Source organism: Portunus trituberculatus, chromosome 10 (genome assembly GCF_017591435.1).
Source record: "Portunus trituberculatus isolate SZX2019 chromosome 10, ASM1759143v1, whole genome shotgun sequence".
Lineage (NCBI taxonomy): Eukaryota > Metazoa > Arthropoda > Malacostraca > Decapoda > Portunidae > Portunus > Portunus trituberculatus.
The window spans coordinates 13,070,026-13,092,834 of NC_059264.1; the positions used below are offsets into that span (position 1 = coordinate 13,070,026).

General features: G+C 39.7%; 1 protein-coding gene and 8 non-coding genes across 11 annotated transcripts in view; all 9 read left to right on the top strand.

Moving 5' to 3' along the window:
* Positions 1-1,138: 1,138 nt before the first annotated feature.
* Positions 1,139-1,331, top strand: LOC123502221. The gene has a single exon (XR_006673820.1). It is a non-coding gene; the product is annotated as a U2 spliceosomal RNA (small nuclear RNA).
* A 1,789-nt stretch (positions 1,332-3,120) lies between these two features.
* LOC123502218 lies at positions 3,121-3,280 on the top strand. Its single transcript, XR_006673819.1, has one exon. It is a non-coding gene; the product is annotated as a U1 spliceosomal RNA (small nuclear RNA).
* A 1,394-nt stretch (positions 3,281-4,674) lies between these two features.
* LOC123502224 lies at positions 4,675-4,790 on the top strand. The gene has a single exon (XR_006673823.1). It is a non-coding gene; the product is annotated as a U5 spliceosomal RNA (small nuclear RNA).
* A 2,049-nt stretch (positions 4,791-6,839) lies between these two features.
* LOC123502229 lies at positions 6,840-7,001 on the top strand. The gene has a single exon (XR_006673828.1). It is a non-coding gene; the product is annotated as a U1 spliceosomal RNA (small nuclear RNA).
* Positions 7,002-8,389: 1,388 nt separating this feature from the next.
* LOC123502226 lies at positions 8,390-8,503 on the top strand. The gene has a single exon (XR_006673825.1). It is a non-coding gene; the product is annotated as a U5 spliceosomal RNA (small nuclear RNA).
* Positions 8,504-10,550: 2,047 nt separating this feature from the next.
* On the top strand, positions 10,551-10,712 carry LOC123502230. Its single transcript, XR_006673829.1, has one exon. It is a non-coding gene; the product is annotated as a U1 spliceosomal RNA (small nuclear RNA).
* Positions 10,713-12,103: 1,391 nt separating this feature from the next.
* LOC123502225 lies at positions 12,104-12,219 on the top strand. Its single transcript, XR_006673824.1, has one exon. It is a non-coding gene; the product is annotated as a U5 spliceosomal RNA (small nuclear RNA).
* A 2,061-nt stretch (positions 12,220-14,280) lies between these two features.
* LOC123502231 lies at positions 14,281-14,442 on the top strand. Its single transcript, XR_006673830.1, has one exon. It is a non-coding gene; the product is annotated as a U1 spliceosomal RNA (small nuclear RNA).
* Positions 14,443-15,890: 1,448 nt separating this feature from the next.
* LOC123501875 (V-type proton ATPase 116 kDa subunit a1-like) overlaps positions 15,891-22,809 on the top strand; it is a 31,184-nt gene continuing 24,265 nt past the window's right edge. For all 3 annotated transcript variants that reach the window (XM_045250915.1, XM_045250916.1, XM_045250917.1), the window contains exons 1-4: positions 15,891-16,046; positions 18,853-19,003; positions 19,647-19,823; positions 22,626-22,754. In XM_045250915.1, coding sequence (XP_045106850.1) covers positions 18,887-19,003; positions 19,647-19,823; positions 22,626-22,754 — 423 coding nt within the window. In that variant the 5' untranslated portion in view covers positions 15,891-16,046; positions 18,853-18,886. The remainder of the gene's footprint in view (positions 16,047-18,852; positions 19,004-19,646; positions 19,824-22,625; positions 22,755-22,809) is intronic.

The following is a 22,809-nucleotide window of genomic DNA, read 5'->3' on the forward strand; positions in this document are numbered from 1 at the left end:
CCTCATTTACTGACCTGCCAATCAGGAAAAGATGTGGGAGGGGCTTATTTTGGGGGGTTCTGTCGTCTTACTGATAAACGAGTATACCTGCATCCCGCCCCTCCCCATACACACCGTAGGAATATTTGAATAACAATAAATAAGAAATGTGGTAGGTTTATTTCATACCTTAATAAATACTGATGGGGATTTTTTTTTTTTATCTTTTTTTTAGGTAGGATGAAAATGAAGAAAGCAAGCTAAGAGAAAGGGCATGGGTGGGAAGAAAAGGGGTAAAGAAAAAAAAATAAGTGAAAGCTAAAGCGTGGGCTAGATCACATTGCTTACAATCATACTCATTCATTGACTCATGCAAATGAAACACCCCAAGATCAGTGCAATCAGCGATGTGGGTATTGGCTGTAGGAATATGGGTGTGTTCCATAAAAACAGTTCAGTCACCTATCGCCACGATCGTTTTCTCATTACTGTCCTGTGATTTCTTGCTTGCTTGCTTGCTTGTTCTTTTCTTGACTGCCGCCAGAAATATTTCTTTAACCATCGGGGACTGGGTTGTGTAGTATTTCTTTTATTGAGGGAATTCCCTCGAGTCTTAAGACTCGCCAGTTGCCAAGGCAGGCTGATGCATGTATCTGAGGACTGATAGAGGCAGCATTGTTGTCTTGGGAGGGTGTGTGAAGGTGAGGCGGTTGTTGGTGGTGGTAGTGATGGTGGTGTACTACATGAGGCTGTCATGGAGTGCGTAAAGAGGTTTACAGCAGTAAGGAAACGCTGCAGTCGTCAGAACAGCTTACATCAGTGGTGTAATGGATGCAGGGCATGGTGGTAGCAGTAGTGGTGCTGAGACAGGGATCACTGTTTCCCTGTCTACACTTGTGTGTGTGGCGGCACCGCACCCGACTGCCGACTGGATATCAAAGATCTTAGGAGTGAAGAGTTTATGAGGCTCTGGAAGACTGTATTTTTAATAATCATGATTTCTGACTATACAGTGTACTAGTAAAAGAAATAATGAGGAAGAAATTTGGCGTAAATGTTGTGTTAGTGTGTGTTGTAGCCGTGGAGCGCATGTGTGTTGGGCGGTTGGTGCAGGTGTGCAGGGAGCAGTGGTTGGGGCGGCGGTGTGGTAGTTTGCGGTATCGCTTCTCGGCCTTTTGGCTAAGATCAAAGTGTAGTATCTGTTCTTATCAGCTTAATATCTGATACGATCCCCATGTGGGATCTACGATATTAAACTGATTTTTGGATTTTGGCGAAGTGCTAGGGGCTTGCTCCACCTTTGCCGCGGATCGTCCCGGTATTGCAGTACTTCCGGGATCGGTCCACTCCCCTCGGGGAAATAATAATTCATAGTGGAAATAATTAACTCGTGTATGGTATTCATTAATGCATCAGCCACGGAATGTTACCTTAAAAAAGTAAACTGTGTATTTAATAAATAATCAATATACTCTTCAGTTGTACATAGAAAATTGGCTTGAGTTAAGGCACTTACGGGTATGTAAACGAAAAAAAAAAAAATAAGTAATAAGATTGTGATACCTTAGCCGTGGATTGACTCGATTGTTCTTTAAGGCTAATTGTGTAATTAATATTTAATATATAAGTTGTACATACAAAATTGGCTCGATTTAAGGCATAGCTTGCGGGCATGACTTATGCACCCCGGATATATTTATATCAATCAGTGGCAGTATTATCTGCCCTCGCGAGTTCCTTTTTCCTCAAAAAGCGCCAGATAAGGCTGTCGCTCGACCCCACGTCATTTTTTTTCTTCTTTTTCCCTTTCTCTACAACTTACAACTTTCCTTTCGTGGTTTGGATGAGGCCACGGTAACTCAGTGACCTCTGCTTTACAAAGGCCTCCTTCCACCTGCTCTGCTGCAGCTTGCTTTTCCGGTGTGTTCAGTATTGCCTAATTTCTGATTGCTGACCAATGAATGACCATTGATCGGTAACAAAAGGGAATGATTGATTGGTCAGTTCTAGTGCGTTGCAACACTAGGATCAATACACTGCGTTGAAATGCGCTTTTAATCTTCATATTAGTGTGTGGGAGAGTTTCAGGGATCCATTAGTATGTGAAGACTCTTGTGTTGGGAAATTGGCTATATATATCCTGGGCGCATGTCGGTGACTATTGAAAACGCCATATATAGGAGAGAACTGATGTGACGGGATGGAGGAGAGCGTTCCATCCATCATTATTGCTAGAATACAATACTATTCAATTGATCCTAAATATCATTCCTCACCAGGCTTACAAAACAATCAACTGGCAAGACATGAAAGACATCAGTGTGTGTATTGAGTCGGTGTATTGGAAGACACGATCGAAGAAGCCCCAGCCAGATCGTTTGTTTCTGTCGTGGGCATGTGTTGCATTCTAGGGATATCACAAGGATGCCTGTGCATGAGTCGTTTTATAGCAGGATGTTCCGGTTACTGATAGGGGAATGATCATGCAGCAGCATTGTTGAACTGTTATGTGCATGTGCCAGTAGCATTCATTGATTTTTCATCAGTCTGTGCTCCTTCACACTTTTTGAAGTCTACGCTGAAACAGATAAATACTTGTTAAATGAGACAAATGAATTTTCCAGGCTAGAATGATGGTTTTGATAATGCCATGTCTTCAGTCACTTGAGTGTATTTTTGTTGACATTCCTGGTTCAGTACATGTGCCATGTAGGTCACGCTGGACCCATTTACATAGGCTATATGTATAATGGAATACTTGCAGAACTAACGTGTTATACTCCTTGGGATTATATTTGTGGGAGTGATTCTTCTTATTTTGAAAACTGGTGTGTTGATGTAACGGGTTGAACCACGAGAGGGATTTTGATGTCCTAGGCGCAGCCATACTGAGCTGGTCCCTCGTCAAGCCTGCGTACCTGAAAGTGCAGCAGCAGCAGCTATTTCTTGATGTAAAAGGATTGGGCCATGATCTGTGTCTTATATAACTAGCGAGTGTATTGCTGAATTAATATTCAGAGGGAATGATGAAGACAACATGTATAACGCTTTGCTTTGCATACAACAGTTCCATATCGTTTTGTGAGTGTGGTGTTGTGTTGAGTGTAGCAGGACTGGGGTGCGGAAATGACATTGAAAGGCATACTTACCTGGCACAGGAGATACCGTGATCATAAAGGCGGTTTTCCCAGGGCGAGGCCTGCCATTGCACTCCGGCGGTGCTGACCCTTGCGATTAACCCAAATGTGGTTAACTCGAGTGCGAAATTTTGTTAGCGGGATTGCGTTCGCGCATCCCCTCAATAATCTGAGTGTAATGTATTCGTTCTCCCGTAGGACATGAGTGACTGGGCTCGCCTGGCTGTGTTCCAACCAGAATAAAGTCGGCGAGTGACCTTGCTGCTCTCAGCCCCTCTGCCTCTGGTTTCCATCGAAAGAAGTACCAAGTGATTGGTATTCTTGCTTTTCTTCATCAATAATGAGTAAGTCTTGCCTTTCTTGTCCTCTTCCTGCTACCAAATATTGCTCAGGTATTGAACCAACAGATCCGCATCTGATTTGGTTGATCGCATTCTCTGACTGAGACAGTGCATTCACACATCTATATCACGTGATCACATTCGACACATTTGAAGATACTGTATACATATACGTAACATTATTGATTTGAAGCAAAAGGATCAAAGATGCCATTTGTTTTTAGATGTTGTTGCCAAAGCATGGGTAAGTTTTCAAACAGATTTGCGTGAAATTTGTCGTAAAGCAGACTGTGAAACGAATCATACATCCGTTATAGTGGTATTAACGGCTTGTTGAAGTGGCCAGCTTCTTACTAACGGCTGAAATTAATGATCAAAATACGTAATGGTTATGGTGGAGATGAGGAGCGGAAACAAGATACGTTTATTTAATATTTCATATCACAAAAGTTAACAAGTTATATAAAAATGAATGACAGTTACAGATTATTTTGTTAATTAAAGAAGCTACTTATTTGTTCAGCTTGGCGGTCTGTTAGATTTAGTATTGTATGAATTTTCGAGCATTTCCATTCCCTTGAGGTGTTTGGATTTCAAAGTTCCCGCCCTCCCCCTAAAACAAGAAAAAAAAAAAAAAAACTGCCTTTTGTCTTCAAAGTTTTTGTTTTCTTGTTGGACTAAATATATATTAACACTTGGAAATTGTTTTGTCACGCTAAAGTAAGTGTATTTATTTCCTGTGTACAAATTTTGTGTTATTTGGTGTAAGACACATTCTTCGAGTGATTGTTGGGTAATCTATTGGAAATGTCAATTTACCTTTAACCTTAGCTATAACAAATTATAAAACGAAACCGTCGTTAGTAACTTGAAATATGAAAATAAAATAGTAAATGCTATTGAAGAATTGCACAAATATTGAGTTCACTAATACTTTGAAAATCATCTTTAAGTTGAAGACTTTCCAGGTAAGAAGGACACGTTGGATAATACAACATCACATATTTGACGCGTTCATCACTACACTTGTGAGAAAATCATTAATTTGTATATACATATGATAAGTTTACAGAGAAACATGACGCAGTTGAAAAGTAGACCACATGGAGCATATATTTACTCTAGGTTGACAGAACGTGTTATTTTCTTGGCCGGAGGTAATGCCTTTGTAGGTGTTTGGCTCAAAAGATATTGTCTAAAAATTGTGATTCTTCTCGTAGCTCTGGTTTCCCTTCAAAACGCATAAATCTTTCGCCTTTTACTAAAGATTTCCGTGGAGGGGAGCAACTCAATGAGTCTTAAGGCTATTTTTTAATGGCCCTTTATGGGCCAAAACTTTAACCGAACATTGTGAATCGTGAATACTGTTTCGCATCAAGCAGTCACATATTAGTGGTAGACTGATATTCTTTTATCACTTTATCTATTGTATTTTATTTACATATCTTTTTAAGTTATGAGAGGGGAAATCTGACCAAGGACAAAAATAACGAACAAATAAATAAAATATTCAATTAGCCACAAGAATGGGGTAAATGTCTTGAAACTGATCTTAAAATAAATTCAAATCATAAGTAGATAGAAATTGATTAGCAAGCAGGGAGTTCCAAGAGTTTTTCAGAAAATGGAATGAGTGATTGAGATTATTAATTAACTATTGCGTTAGAGGTGGACAGAATAAGAGTGAAAGAGGAAAGTCTTGTGCAGCGAGGCCGCGGGAGGAGAGGAGACATGCAGTTAGCAAGATGAGAAGAGCAGTTGGTATGAAAATAGCGGTAGAAGATAACAAGAGATGCAACTTTACGACAGTGAGAAATAGCTAGGCTAAAAGACAATCAAAGAAGAGTCCACATGACGAAAAGCTTTTCATTCCACATTATCCAAGAGAGCCGTAGCTTGAAATACAATAGTAGTGTTAGAAGCAACATTGGTAACTCTAGGTTCACACACACACAAAAAAAGGATAAATAAATAACGCTGGGACGGGTACCTGTGTGGGGCTTTATGTATCATGAATCAGTGATCATCTCCAGGGATAATGTCAGGCTCATCATTTTCAGTGAAACAATGACAGAAGAAAGGCTTAAGTTACTGCACCTTTGCGCACGAGCAGTTCCTTTTCTCCATGTGGAGGTACAACACTCGTCTGTAAAATATTCCTAGGGTTATGTTCTACATAGTACACTCATGCTTCCGCTCTGGCAATGGAATGTTCGGCTCTAATGCGTTGCAACACTAGGATTAACAGAATCCGTTAAAATTACGCTTTTAATCTTCATAGTAGTGTGTGAGAGAGATTGAGGATCCATTAGAATGCGGAGACTTATTAGAAAATCGGCTAGATATCCTGGGCGCATTTTTTTGCGTATGCCTTGCGAGCAAAACGTGTCGGTGACTATTGAAAACACCACATGTAGGAGAGAACGCGTGTGACAGGGGTAGGAGAGAGCGTTTCATCTTATCGTTATTGCTAGAATACAATACTATTCAATTGATCCTAAATATCATTCCTCACCAGGCTTACAAAACAATCAACTGGCAAGACATGAAAGACATATCAGTGTGTGTATTGAGTCGGTGTATTGCAAGACACGATCGAAGAAGCCCCAGCCAGATCGTTTGTTTCTGTCGTGGGCACGTGTTGCATTCTAGGGATATCACAAGGATGCCTGTGCATGAGTCGTTTTATAGCAGGATGCTCCGGTTACTGATAGGGGAATGATCATGCAGCAGCATTGTTGAACTGTTATGTGCATGTGCCAGTAGCATTCATTGATTTTTCATCAGTCTGTGCTCCTTCACACTTTTTGAAGTCTACGCTGAAACAGATAAATACTTGTTAAATGAGACAAATGAATTTTCCAGGCTAGAATGATGGTTTTGATAATGCCATGTCTTCAGTCACTTGAGTGTATTTTTGTTGACATTCCTGGTTCAGTGCATGTGCCATGTAGGTCACGCTGGACCCATTTACATAGGCTATATGTATAATGGAATACTTGCAGACTAACGTGTTATAGTCCTTGGGATTATATTTGTGGGAGTAATTCTTCTTAATTTGAAACACTGTTGTGTTGATGTAACCGGTTGAACCACGAGAGGGATTTTGATGTCCCAGGCGCAGCCATACTGAGCTGGTCCCTCGTCAAGCCTGCGTACCTGAAAGTGCAGCAGCAGCAGCTATTTCTTGATGTAAAAGGATTGGGCCATGATCTGTGTCTTATATAACTAGCGAGTGTATTGCTGAATTAATATTCAGAGGGAATGATGAAGACAACATGTATAACGCTTTGCTTTGCATACAACAGTTCCATATCGTTTTGTGAGTGTGGTGTTGTGTTGAGTGTAGCAGGACTGGGGTGCGGAAATGACATTGAAAGGCATACTTACCTGGCACAGGAGATACCGTGATCATAAAGGCGGTTTTCCCAGGGCGAGGCCTGCCATTGCACTCCGGCGGTGCTGACCCTTGCGATTAACCCAAATGTGGTTAACTCGAGTGCGAAATTTTTGTTAGCGGGGATTGCGTTCGCGCATCCCCTCAATAATCTGAGTGTAATGTATTCGTTCTCCCGTAGGACATGAGTGATTGGGCTCGCCTGGCTGTGTTCCAACCAGAATAAAGTCGGCGAGTGACCTTGCTGCTCTCAGCCCCTCTGCCTCTGGTCTCCATCGAAAGAAGTACCAAGTGATTGGTATTCTTGCTTTTCTTCATCAATAATGAGTAAGTCTTGCCTTTCTTGTCCTCTTCCTGCTACCAAATATTGCTCAGGTATTGAACCAACAGATCCGCATCTGATATGGTTGATCGCATTCTCTGACTGAGACAGTGCATTCACACATCTATATCACGTGATCACATTCGACACATTTGAAGATACTGTATACATATACGTAACATTATTGATTTGAAGGAAAAGGATCAAAGATGCCATTTGTTTTTAGATGTTGTTGCCAAAGCATGGGTAAGTTTTCAAACAGATTTGCGTGAAATTTGTCGTAAAGCAGACTGTGAAACGAATCATACATCCGTTATAGTGGTATTAACGGCTTGTTGAAGTGGCCAGCTTCTTACTAACGGCTGAAATTAATGATCAAAATACGTAATGGTTATGGTGGAGATGAGGAGCGGAAACAAGATACGTTTATTTAATATTTCATATCACAAAAGTTAACAAGTTATATAAAAATGAATGACAGTTACAAATTATTTTGTTAATTAAAGAAGCTACTTATTTGTTCAGCTTGGCGGTCTGTTAGATTTAGTATTGTATGAATTTTCGAGCATTTCCATTCCCTTGAGGTGTTTGGATTTCAAAGTTCCCGCCCTCCCCTAAAACAAAAAAAAAAAAAACTGCCTTTTGTCTTCAAAGTTTTTGTTTTCTTGTTGGACTAAATATATATTAACACTTGGAAATTGTTTTGTCACGCTAAAGTAAGTGTATTTATTTCCTGTGTACAAATTTTGTGTTATTTGGTGTAAGACACATTCTTCGAGTGATTGTTGGGTAATCTATTGGAAATGTCAATTTACCTTTAACCTTAGCTATAACAAATTATAAAACGAAACCGTCGTTAGTAACTTGAAATATGAAAATAAAATAGTAAATGCTATTGAAGAATTGCACAAATATTGAGTTCACTAATACTTTGAAAATCATCTTTAAGTTGAAGACTTTCCAGGTAAGAAGGACACGTTGGATAATACAACATCACATATTTGACGCGTTCATCACTACACTTGTGAGAAAATCATTAATTTGTATATACATATGATAAGTTTACAGAGAAACATGACGCAGTTGAAAAGTAGACCACATGGAGCATATATTTACTCTAGGTTGACAGAACGTGTTATTTTCTTGGCCGGAGGTAATGCCTTTGTAGGTGTTTGGCTCAAAAGATATTGTCTAAAAATTGTGATTCTTCTCGTAGCTCTGGTTTCCCTTCAAAACGCATAAATCTTTCGCCTTTTACTAAAGATTTCCGTGGAGGAGCAACTCAATGAGTCTTAAGGCTATTTTTTAATGGCCCTTTATGGGCCAAAACTTTAACCGAACATTGTGAATCGTGAATACTGTTTCGCATCAAGCAGTCACATATTAGTGGTAGACTGATATTCTTTTATCACTTTATCTATTGTATTTTATTTACATATCTTTTAAGTTATGAGAGGGGAAATCTGACCAAGGACAAAAATAACGAACAAATAAATAAAATATTCAATTAGCTACAAGAATGGGGTAAATGTCTTGAAACTGATCTTAAAATAAATTCAAATCATAAGTAGATAGAAATTGATTAGCAAGCAGGGAGTTCCAAGAGTTTTTCAGAAAATGGAATGAGTGATTGAGATTATTAATTAACTATTGCGTTAGAGGTGGACAGAATAAGAGTGAAAGAGGAAAGTCTTGTGCAGCGAGGCCGCGGGAGGAGAGGAGACATGCAGTTAGCAAGATGAGAAGAGCAGTTGGTATGAAAATAGCGGTAGAAGATAACAAGAGATGCAACTTTACGACAGTGAGAAATAGCTAGGCTAAAAGACAATCAAAGAAGAGTCCACATGACGAAAAGCTTTTCATTCCACATTATCCAAGAGAGCCGTAGCTTGAAATACAATAGTAGTGTTAGAAGCAACATTGGTAACTCTAGGTTCACACACACACAAAAAAAAAGGATAAATAAATAACGCTGGGACGGGTACCTGTGTGGGGCTTTATGTATCATGAATCAGTGATCATCTCCAGGGATAATGTCAGGCTCATCATTTTCAGTGAAACAATGACAGAAGAAAGGCTTAAGTTACTGCACCTTTGCGCACGAGCAGTTCCTTTTCTCCATGTGGAGGTACAACACTCGTCTGTAAAATATTCCTAGGGTTATGTTCTACATAGTACACTCATGCTTCCGCTCTGGCAATGGAATGTTCGGCTCTAATGCGTTGCAACACTAGGATTAACAGAATCCGTTAAAATTACGCTTTTAATCTTCATAGTAGTGTGTGAGAGAGATTGAGGGATCCATTAGAATGCGGAGACTTATTAGAAAATCGGCTAGATATCCTGGGCGCATTTTTTTGCGTATGCCTTGCGAGCAAAACGTGTCGGTGACTATTGAAAACACCACATGTAGGAGAGAACGCATGTGACAGGGGTAGGAGAGAGCGTTTCATCTTATCGTTATTGCTAGAATACAATACTATTCAATTGATCCTAAATATCATTCCTCACCAGGCTTACAAAACAATCAACTGGCAAGACATGAAAGACATCAGTGTGTGTATTGAGTCGGTGTATTGCAAGACACGATCGAAGAAGCCCCAGCCAGATCGTTTGTTTCTGTCGTGGGCACGTGTTGCATTCTAGGGATATCACAAGGATGCCTGTGCATGAGTCGTTTTATAGCAGGATGCTCCGGTTACTGATAGGGGAATGATCATGCAGCAGCATTGTTGAACTGTTATGTGCATGTGCCAGTAGCATTCATTGATTTTCATCAGTCTGTGCTCCTTCACACTTTTGAAGTCTACGCTGAAACAGATAAATACTTGTTAAATGAGACAAATGAATTTTCCAGGCTAGAATGATGGTTTTGATAATGCCATGTCTTCAGTCACTTGAGTGTATTTTTGTTGACATTCCTGGTTCAGTGCATGTGCCATGTAGGTCACGCTGGACCCATTTACATAGGCTATATGTATAATGGAATACTTGCAGACTAACGTGTTATAGTCCTTGGGATTATATTTGTGGGAGTAATTCTTCTTAATTTGAAACACTGGTGTGTTGATGTAACCGGTTGAACCACGAGAGGGATTTTGATGTCCCAGGCGCAGCCATACTGAGCTGGTCCCTCGTCAAGCCTGCGTACCTGAAAGTGCAGCAGCAGCAGCTATTTCTTGATGTAAAAGGATTGGGCCATGATCTGTGTCTTATATAACTAGCGAGTGTATTGCTGAATTAATATTCAGAGGGAATGATGAAGACAACATGTATAACGCTTTGCTTTGCATACAACAGTTCCATATCGTTTTGTGAGTGTGGTGTTGTGTTGAGTGTAGCAGGACTGGGGTGCGGAAATGACATTGAAAGGCATACTTACCTGGCACAGGAGATACCGTGATCATAAAGGCGGTTTTCCCAGGGCGAGGCCTGCCATTGCACTCCGGCGGTGCTGACCCTTGCGATTAACCCAAATGTGGTTAACTCGAGTGCGAAATTTTTGTTAGCGGGGATTGCGTTCGCGCATCCCCTCAATAATCTGAGTGTAATGTATTCGTTCTCCCGTAGGACATGAGTGATTGGGCTCGCCTGGCTGTGTTCCAACCAGAATAAAGTCGGCGAGTGACCTTGCTGCTCTCAGCCCCTCTGCCTCTGGTCTCCATCGAAAGAAGTACCAAGTGATTGGTATTCTTGCTTTTCTTCATCAATAATGAGTAAGTCTTGCCTTTCTTGTCCTCTTCCTGCTACCAAATATTGCTCAGGTATTGAACCAACAGATCCGCATCTGATATGGTTGATCGCATTCTCTGACTGAGACAGTGCATTCACACATCTATATCACGTGATCACATTCGACACATTTGAAGATACTGTATACATATACGTAACATTATTGATTTGAAGGAAAAGGATCAAAGATGCCATTTGTTTTTAGATGTTGTTGCCAAAGCATGGGTAAGTTTTCAAACAGATTTGCGTGAAATTTGTCGTAAAGCAGACTGTGAAACGAATCATACATCCGTTATAGTGGTATTAACGGCTTGTTGAAGTGGCCAGCTTCTTACTAACGGCTGAAATTAATGATCAAAATACGTAATGGTTATGGTGGAGATGAGGAGCGGAAACAAGATACGTTTATTTAATATTTCATATCACAAAAGTTAACAAGTTATATAAAAATGAATGACAGTTACAAATTATTTTGTTAATTAAAGAAGCTACTTATTTGTTCAGCTTGGCGGTCTGTTAGATTTAGTATTGTATGAATTTTCGAGCATTTCCATTCCCTTGAGGTGTTTGGATTTCAAAGTTCCCGCCCTCCCCCTAAAACAAGAAAAAAAAAAAAACTGCCTTTTGTCTTCAAAGTTTTTGTTTTCTTGTTGGACTAAATATATATTAACACTTGGAAATTGTTTTGTCACGCTAAAGTAAGTGTATTTATTTCCTGTGTACAAATTTTGTGTTATTTGGTGTAAGACACATTCTTCGAGTGATTGTTGGGTAATCTATTGGAAATGTCAATTTACCTTTAACCTTAGCTATAACAAATTATAAAACGAAACCGTCGTTAGTAACTTGAAATATGAAAATAAAATAGTAAATGCTATTGAAGAATTGCACAAATATTGAGTTCACTAATACTTTGAAAATCATCTTTAAGTTGAAGACTTTCCAGGTAAGAAGGACACGTTGGATAATACAACATCACATATTTGACGCGTTCATCACTACACTTGTGAGAAAATCATTAATTTGTATATACATATGATAAGTTTACAGAGAAACATGACGCAGTTGAAAAGTAGACCACATGGAGCATATATTTACTCTAGGTTGACAGAACGTGTTATTTTCTTGGCCGGAGGTAATGCCTTTGTAGGTGTTTGGTTCAAAAGATATTGTCTAAAAATTGTGATTCTTCTCGTAGCTCTGGTTTCCCTTCAAAACGCATAAATCTTTCGCCTTTTACTAAAGATTTCCGTGGAGGGGAGCAACTCAATGAGTCTTAAGGCTATTTTTTAATGGCCCTTTATGGGCCAAAACTTTAACCGAACATTGTGAATCGTGAATACTGTTTCGCATCAAGCAGTCACATATTAGTGGTAGACTGATATTCTTTTATCACTTTATCTATTGTATTTTATTTACATATCTTTTTAAGTTATGAGAGGGGGGAAATCTGACCAAGGACAAAAATAACGAACAAATAAATAAAATATTCAATTAGCTACAAGAATGGGGTAAATGTCTTGAAACTGATCTTAAAATAAATTCAAATCATAAGTAGATAGAAATTGATTAGCAAGCAGGGAGTTCCAAGAGTTTTTTCAGAAAATGGAATGAGTGATTGAGATTATTAATTAACTATTGCGTTAGAGGTGGACAGAATAAGAGTGAAAGAGGAAAGTCTTGTGCAGCGAGGCCGCGGGAGGAGAGGAGACATGCAGTTAGCAAGATGAGAAGAGCAGTTGGTATGAAAATAGCGGTAGAAGATAACAAGAGATGCAACTTTACGACAGTGAGAAATAGCTAGGCTAAAAGACAATCAAAGAAGAGTCCACATGACGAAAAGCTTTTCATTCCACATTATCCAAGAGAGCCGTAGCTTGAAATACAATAGTAGTGTTAGAAGCAACATTGGTAACTCTAGGTTCACACACACACAAAAAAAAAAGGATAAATAAATAACGCTGGGACGGGTACCTGTGTGGGGCTTTATGTATCATGAATCAGTGATCATCTCCAGGGATAATGTCAGGCTCATCATTTTCAGTGAAACAATGACAGAAGAAAGGCTTAAGTTACTGCACCTTTGCGCACGAGCAGTTCCTTTTCTCCATGTGGAGGTACAACACTCGTCTGTAAAATATTCCTAGGGTTATGTTCTACATAGTACACTCATGCTTCCGCTCTGGCAATGGAATGTTCGGCTCTAATGCGTTGCAACACTAGGATTAACAGAATCCGTTAAAATTACGCTTTTAATCTTCATAGTAGTGTGTGAGAGAGATTGAGGATCCATTAGAATGCGGAGACTTATTAGAAAATCGGCTAGATATCCTGGGCGCATTTTTTTGCGTATGCCTTGCGAGCAAAACGTGTCGGTGACTATTGAAAACACCACATGTAGGAGAGAACGCATGTGACAGGGGTAGGAGAGAGCGTTTCATCTTATCGTTATTGCTAGAATACAATACTATTCAATTGATCCTAAATATCATTCCTCACCAGGCTTACAAAACAATCAACTGGCAAGACATGAAAGACATCAGTGTGTGTATTGAGTCGGTGTATTGCAAGACACGATCGAAGAAGCCCCAGCCAGATCGTTTGTTTCTGTCGTGGGCACGTGTTGCATTCTAGGGATATCACAAGGATGCCTGTGCATGAGTCGTTTTATAGCAGGATGCTCCGGTTACTGATAGGGGAATGATCATGCAGCAGCATTGTTGAACTGTTATGTGCATGTGCCAGTAGCATTCATTGATTTTTCATCAGTCTGTGCTCCTTCACACTTTTTGAAGTCTACGCTGAAACAGATAAATACTTGTTAAATGAGACAAATGAATTTTCCAGGCTAGAATGATGGTTTTGATAATGCCATGTCTTCAGTCACTTGAGTGTATTTTTGTTGACATTCCTGGTTCAGTGCATGTGCCATGTAGGTCACGCTGGACCCATTTACATAGGCTATATGTATAATGGAATACTTGCAGACTAACGTGTTATAGTCCTTGGGATTATATTTGTGGGAGTAATTCTTCTTAATTTGAAACACTGGTGTGTTGATGTAACCGGTTGAACCACGAGAGGGATTTTGATGTCCCAGGCGCAGCCATACTGAGCTGGTCCCTCGTCAAGGACTCAAGCCTGCGTACCTGAAAATGCAGCAGCAGCAGCTATTTCTTGATGTAAAAGGATTGGGCCATGATCTGTGTCTTATATGACTAGCGTGTGTATTGCTGAATTAATATTCAGAGGGAATGATGAAGACAACATTTATAACGCTTTGCTTTGCATACAACAGTTCCATATCGTTTTGTGAGTGTGGTGTTGTGTTGAGTGTAGCAGGACTGGGGTGCGGAAATGACATAGAAAAGCATACTTACCTGGCACAGGAGATACCGTGATCATAAAGGCGGTTTTCCCAGGGCGAGGCCTGCCATTGCACTCCGGCGGTGCTGACCCTTGCGATTAACTCAAATGTGGTTAACTCGAGTGCGAAATTTTTGTTAGCGGGGATTGCGTTCGCGCATCCCCCTCAATAATCTTAATGTAGTAATAGTGCTTCAATATATATAACCGTGATTGCGTGGCTGTGTTGTGTTCCATTAGCGATTACTAGGGAAATCTGAACGGAAACTAAAGGTCATTAACCTTGCTGTGGAATTTGTGAGCGGCACGAGGAGCGCTGTGGCCGTCAAGGGGCACACACAACTATCATGGAGGACATCCAACCAACCACACCACGCATACACACACTGTGGACAACAAATAAGTACAGTGACTAAAAAGATAACGTTCACCAGTTGTGTTCCTTCTTGTATAGCTCATTTCGTGAATTGCAACTTATGTAATTTTTGTTTTAAAACCTGCTAGGCAGAATTACCTTGGCCCGTGTTCAGAAACATTGTCATCGTGTTTTCAAAGGACTTGAGAAGATCAGACGTCTTTTCTAATGTGTTTATCCTGTTAGTAGTATAGAAGTCTTGTCAGCCTGTTATTAAAACCATAGAATAAAAGCTCTCAAAAACTAGATTAATAAATAAACTAGTCTTATGATAGTGGCGGTTCAGCAAAAAGTGTTTCATAATTCAGTTCCAAATCAGACGATCGACCTTGATGTCTTCGGTCTTCAGTTTGATGAGCACAGCTGACATAATCTGGGAGGGCGCGATGATAAGAGTAATTAGAATAGTTGCGGCCATCGTGCGTCCCCTTTCCCTCTCACACACACTTTGAACTTTGAACATCTGTGTCTTGTGTTGGCCAGTGCCGATTCACAACACAGCAGATTGGCATAACAGTCGTGAGAGAAAGGTTCAAAGATATATTTACACCTACGAAAGGAAATGAGAGAGAGAGAGAGAGAGAGAGAGAGAGAGAGAGAGAGAGAGAGATTCGGAACTGTCTTCTCTTTTGAAATACTTCACTCACTAGATCTAAAATGTAACACTTTCAGAATATGCGCTTGTCGGTAAAAGTATTATTATATCATTATGAAGTCGGTATATATATATATATATATATATATATATATATATATATATATATATATATATATATATATATATATATATATATATATATATATATATATATACTGTATATGGTTCTCCCTTTCGAGATAAACTTAGCAACAGGTGTTAGAACTCGACAGCTTAACTCAACTAGTTAGATTTTAAACTCCCACCATTTATTCGGAACTTATTCTGACTTAAGCTTCATGGAAATCCATTGCGCAATAAATGATTAATTTTTCAGTCACCTTAACATTGTTTCGTACCATTTTGTACATAAACCATGCTGTAATGTACCGCTTAGATGTACAACATTGATCTTAGAATAGTATTTGAAGGGGAAATATAGAGTCAAAACCTAAAATCGAACTTCATAGGTGGCGCTGCTGGCGGTCAGCTGGTCGTCATATGACTGATCTCTGGAGGTTTGCGTAGCCTCAGCGGGGATCACACTAACCAATCAGAATACAGCATGACTCTCCTCACGCCCCACATGCTGCTTTCTGGTTGGCTCAGTGCATCTGTGGACCGCTCCATCACCCGCGACACACTGTGTACTGTTTAGGGCTGACAGGGAGAGCACGCAGAAAGGACTGTTGCTCTTTGATTGTGTTTCATTTTATTATTGTAAGTATTAGATTTAGTGTATGTAAGATAGATAGGTAGAGAAAGAGAGCCAGGAAGATAGACATTGGTGAATAGATATATAGACATAGATGAATACAGGGAATATATATTTGTGAGACTTTAGTATAAAATAAGTATCTACTATTGTATTATTTGATTGCCAGAGTATATTGAGGCAGGCTTTGTATTTCCATGATCTGTTGCTGTAGGGGTTCATCTCTCAAGTTTGTCTCTATTATTCATAACATTGTACTCTAGTTTGTTGTATTTGCTTTTAGTATTTTATTTACGTGTTTGTTTATTTTAATTTTTTTTATAAGGGAAAAGCTGGCTTATCGCAACAGAAAGTAAAAAAAAAAAAAAAAAAAGCCCACTTATATGCTAGTCCCTGTGCAGGTCTGAGAGAGTTAGCCAAAAGAATGGGCTGAAAGTCTTGAAATCTGTCTCTTTAATTTGACAAGGCTTAAAAACGTGTCACGGGACAGTGAGGAGCCACGGGTTTGCAGTGCTAGTGGTGGTATTCTTGCTTTGATACTGGGAAGTGTTACACCTTGTATTTGTGGACAATATTTACACTCGGTGGTAAATTTGCAGTTTCAACCAATATACCCTATTTTATACTTTTTCCTCCCTATGTCTTGGGGGCCTCCTGGGAAAGTGGGGTTTTTAGGGTGGGGAAACTCAAAACCTAACCTGACTGACAGACTGCTACAGCACCTGCACAATATTAATAACAAACACACTCAGTAGCCTCTGACTGACTGCTGTGGAAGGATCCAGAGCTAAAATTGAGGTAAATCTTAGAAATTTTGTCCTGAAGTTATTATTAATTTCTGATAGGGTAAAATGGGGTTAGAAATGCTCACAAAAGTGACTGTGAGAATGTGTATAGTTATGTTTGGTGTATTGGTTGAAACTGCAACAATTCCCACTCATCTATGTTGACACGGTCCATTTTGTTTCTTTAATTATTATTTGTAGTAAATGCTTTTATTGTATTTTTTAAAGTTTGATAGCCTGCCTAGTAAAAACTCTTAATTCCACATATGAGATTTATTTTTTTAAGTTTTCATTATAAAAAAGGTTACACACACAACAAATAAGGAATAAATAAAATACCTATTTATTATTATTATTATTGTTATTATCATTTCATTTATTTAATTTTTTTTTTCTTTTACATGTTAAGCTTTCTTAGCTTCCTAACTCACCTCTTCACCCTGTGGGGCTCTCCTCTTCACCCTGTGGGTTTAACTTTTCTCTGTGTGGGGCTTTCCTCTTCACCCTGTGGGTTTAACTTTTCACTGTGTTGGGCTCACCTCTTCACCCTGTGGATCTCTCCTCTTCACCTTTTGGTTTAACTTTTCATTGTGTGGGGCTCACCTCTTCACCCTGTGGATCTCTCCTCTTCACCTTGTGGTGTTTAACTTTTCACTCTGGGGGTCACCTCTATGCCCTGTGGATCTCACCTCTTCACCTTGTGGGTTTAATTTTTCACTGTCTGAGGCTCACCTTTTCACTGTATGGGAAACAAACTCCATGGCACAAAAAGAAGAAATGCTCAGTGAATAAAATAAGTGGCAATACTGTATTAGTGAGTGTGCTGCGGTGCTGACCTTTTTTAATTCCATAAAATTTACAAACACTTCTGCAAGGTAGATAGTAGGACAGGGAAAAGTGCACCACCAATCTAGTCAGGAGAGATACAGATACATTGACCAGAGATGTCCATGAGACTGCTCGTGTCGTGTGGTGTAATGAGCAGAGTGGCTGCTTCCTTGGATCCTTTGAGTAGGCTGCTCTCATCCTGGAACATTTTTATAGAATTTAGTTTGTAAAGGGAATTTTGACACACACTCTGCATTAGAGAGACTGGCCAAGAGCACAAACATTTTTACATAGAAAAGGGTCACCCACAATGTTCAAGTCAAGTGATGAAAATAATGAAATAGGAAGACAATTGCATTGCCTACCAGTAAAAGAGATAAAAAAAAATGAAGAGTCTAGTTAAATCTTACATTAATAAGATGGACATTTTGGAATCCCGTGTCCAGACAAGATTGGGTTAGGGAGGGCAAGCTCAGAAGTGCAAGACAGGTAGGCTGTTGGCCAACACTACTACAAGGTGACAGTTCAGCAAATGCTTAAATATATATTTCAATAAAAAAAAAAAAAAAAAAAATTAGAGAAAAAAAAGAAAATGGTCGTACTATTGTGCAGACACTTCACAAGATAACCTAGGGGGCCTCTGTTACTCCTGGCCACAACATTGCTTCAAGAGAGGAGCAGCGAGACACTAGCAACTAAATTGGTCTACCCATGTGTATTATTCCTTATACTACATGTATACTTTTCAGGAGTGAGCGTTGTCATTTTTTTCTCTTACATACCTCTGTCATATCCCATCCATGCAAGCACACACACACACACACACACACACACACACACACACACACACACACACACACACACACACACACACACACACACACACAGCTTCCCTCACAGAAGGGTGGAAGCATGGAATAGTTTAGACGTGGAAGTGGTCAACGCAAGGAATATTCATGATTTTAAGAAAAAGCTGGACATTAATAGATATGGAGACGGGACAACACGAGCATAGCTCTTTTCCCGTATGTTACAATTAGGTAAATACACACGCACGCACGCACACACACACACACACACACACACACACACACACACACACACACACACACACACACACACACACACACACACACACACACACACACACACACACACACACACACACAGCTTACCACCTGTCTGTCTTCCCCCACAGTGTGTGAGGCAGCCCAGGTGTGGGTCAGTTCACCATGGGGTCCATATTCCGGAGTGAGGAGATGGCCCTGTGCCAGCTGTTCCTCTCCAGTGAGGCGGCCTACAACTGTGTGTCTGAGATTGGCGAGGTCGGCCTGGTGCAGTTCAGAGATGTGAGTAGTGTATGGTGTGAAGAGATGACGTCAGTGAAGTGTGAGGGAAGGTGGAAGGAATAGGGAAAGTTGAGATGGTTATAATTGAGTATGTAATGAGGAATAGGTCAAATTAAGTGGGGTTGTGAAATTGTAATGCAGGGAATGGTTGAAAATAGCTCCAGCAGGAAAAAGCTTGATGTGGTATCAATAAAAGTATGAGATGAGGAATGGTGAATTTAGAGGGTTATATCAAAAGATAAAGTCTATATGAGAAATGTAGTGAAGAATAGTGTGGATGAAGATGGCAATAGTAGGACAAAGTTAAGATGGTGTTGATAGAGAAATAAGATAAGGAATAGATAAAATGAAGTGAGCCTACTTTATGCTCTGTGTTTAAATAAAACACTTCACTCCTACTAAGGCCTTATTATAAACCACATAAATTATCATTGATTAATTAATAATTAGTATTAGTATTTTATCCTAGCTATATTCATATCCTTTTATATACATTATTGTTTTTCTATTGTTATGCCTATCATTCTGTGAAAAAAGTTTAATATATAAGCCCTTGTAGAAGTATCTGCAGTACTACTCTTATGAATATACACAAAGGAGTGCAGGAAAGGATCAGTTACTAATTCTTATCCTCGTCCCACAGCTCAACCCTGATGTGAATGCCTTCCAACGCAAGTTTGTCCACGAGGTGCGGCGGTGTGATGAGATGGACCGCAAGCTGAGGTACCTGGAGAAGGAGATACTCAAGGACAAGCTGCAGATCATTGACACTGGAGAGAACCCTGCTGCACCTCAGCCCAGAGAGATGATTGATCTGGAGGTGAGCCTGGCTTGGTGGTGGCAGGGTAGCCATTCCAGTGGTCATTCTTTTCAATAATGCAAGAAATTAAGGGTAGTTGCAAGAAGCCACCTAGTCTACAAATTGCAGTCCCTGTATTAAATGTGCCTACTTATTTCCACTTTTCTTTTCTCTCTTTTTTTTTTTTTATATAGGAAGGACACTGGTCAAGTGCCATTACTATATAAAAAGAGCCAAAAGCAGTTGTCAAAAATCTCAGGATTTTTTCTGAAACCTCCTTGAAAGAGTTCGAGTTATAGGAATGTGGAAATACAGAAGCTGGCAGGGAGCTCCAGAATTTACCATAGAAAGGGATGAATGATTAAGAGCACTGGTTAACTCTTGCATTAGAGAGTTGGACAGAATAGGGTTAAGAGAAAGAAGAAAGTCTTGTGCAGTGATGCTGGAAGGAGGGGAGGCATGTAGTTAGCAAGATCAGAAGAGCAGTTAGCATGAAAATAGCAATAGAAGATAGCAAGAGATGCAACATTCTGGCAGTGAGAAAGAAGTTTAAGACAGTCAGTCAGTCAGAGGAGAGAAACTGATAAGACAAAAAGTTTTTGATTTTGCCCAATGTAATAAAACTGTGTGAGTAGAAGCCCCTATACATGCAAAGAGTACTCAATATATGGGCAGATAAGGCTCTTGTACAATTTTTGCAGCTGAGAGGATGAGAAAAACTGGCAGAGATGCCTTAGAACACCCAACTTCACAGAAGCTATTTTAGCAAGAGATGAGATGTGAAGTTTTCAGTTTATATTATGAGTAAAGGACAAACTGATGATATTCAGCATAGAGGAGGGGGACAATGGAGTGTCATTAAAGAAGAGGGGATAGTTGTCTGGAAGGTTGTGTTGAGTTGATATGTGGAGGAATTGAAGTTTTGAGGCATTGAACACTACTAAGTTTTCTCTTCCCTTATCAGAAATCTTAAGATCAGAAGTCTTGCCTAGGGTTAAACTTTTTATATTGTGTGTATTTACCTAGTTGTATATTACAGGGTTCAAACAGGGCTCATAGTCATCTGTCTCCACATCTAATTTTATCCAAATTTTTCTGAAAGTGTGTGTGTGTGTGTGTGTGTGTGTGTGTGTGTGTGTGTGTGTGTGTGTGTGTGTGTGTGTGTGTGTGTGTTTCACTGTTTGTTTTACTGTATGATCTGCTGCAGTCTCTGACGAGACAGCCAGACGTTACCCTACGGAACGAGCTCCGAGCTCATTATTTCTGATCTTCAGATAGGCCTGAGACCAGGCACACACCACACACCTGGACAACAAGGTCACAACTCCTCAATTTACATCCTGTACCTACTCACTGCTAGGTGAACAGGGGCTACACGTGAAAGGAGACACACCCAAATATCTCCACCCAGCCGGGGAATTGAACCCTGGTCCTCTGGCTTGTGAAGCCAGCCAGAGGACCGGGGTTCGATTCCCCAGCCGGGTGTGTGTGTGTGTGTGTGTGTGTGTGTGTGTGTGTGTGTGTGTGTGTGTGTGTTTTCTGTGCGATGAAAAGACAAGCCAAGAGTTAGAGAAAGGATAACACCACACAAGGTTATGTATGCCTCACTTTCTATTGCACATGTAGTAGATGATTCATACAACCAGGCCACTTGAGTTGTGTCCCGCACAGGTGGTGCAGCCTTGGCCAGCACTGAAAATTACGTAACATATCTTACACTCACTGCATGTACATATTGCTGAAATATATTCCATTTAAAACAGATAGGTATATCATATGTCTATTAATTTAAGACACTTGTGGTGAATCACTTAGTGTGCAAATATCTCACCTTTTTATTTATTATTTAGTTAAGTACATATATGATGTATGGAAATATTCAGCATTTTGCAATCTGGAGAATCTCTTGGAACTTGATGAAACAGTCCATTGCAAGTAAGAATTACATGAAACAAGAGACTTTTAAGGTGATTGTTATACTTGATTCATTATGTAATTCACTGATTTCAGGAGAGTAGTCTTGTATGTAGATGTACCTGAAATAAGGTTATATACAAATGCTACTGGATTGACAGGGTTAACAAGATTAATGTCTTTCATTTTCCATTTTTTGTTTGGCAGGTTCTGATGACTGACCCTTATATAAAACACATGCTTAGGTATTATTTCTTCATAAGGCTGGTCTTACATATGAACCTAAGCAAAACATTTTCTTTTCCCTCATGTATTCCTAAGGGCAAGTGTAATGCACGAACCTTATACAAGACTCCTATAGTATTATCTGTTTTGTCTGTTCATGAGACACTGCACTCTAACCCTTATGGTCACCTCTTGCAACATGCAGGCAATAGTGTGTGAGGAATGATAGATGCATGTATTGATAGATAGATTAATTATACATAAGGCTGGGTGTAGATTGATAGATAGATAGAAAGATAGATTAATTATGCATAAGGTTGGGTGTGATGCATGAATCTTACAGGAAATATAATTTATCACATATGGTAAATAAGGTATAGCATTACTTTTGTCCCTTTTTCTAATGCTTTACTTAGCAATAAACTAGAGTTGTGTTCAGAATAAGTAGCTGGAGTGACCTTACACTAGTACAGAACAATAATCAACTAATCTTACTAGCATCATAAAACAAGCAGTGTCACATGTAAGACTCACTGCTTTATGTACATTACCAAATTTTCTTTTTGTTCTTATATTTTAAAGCACCATGAGGCTTTACGTACACATGAACCAGTGAGACAGATTCAGGTATAAAACAACTTTAACAACAAAATCCCATCACCACATCACCATTGCCACACACAGGCCACCTTTGAGAAGCTGGAGAATGAGCTGCGCGAGGTGAATGCAAACGCTGAGACCCTCAAGAAGAACTCCCTTGAGCTGACTGAGCTGAAACACGTCCTGGCCACCACCCAGCTTTTCTTCCAGGAGGTCAGTGGTGTGGGTTGGGCCAGCATGATTTCAGGGGTTGGGTGAGACTAGCTTA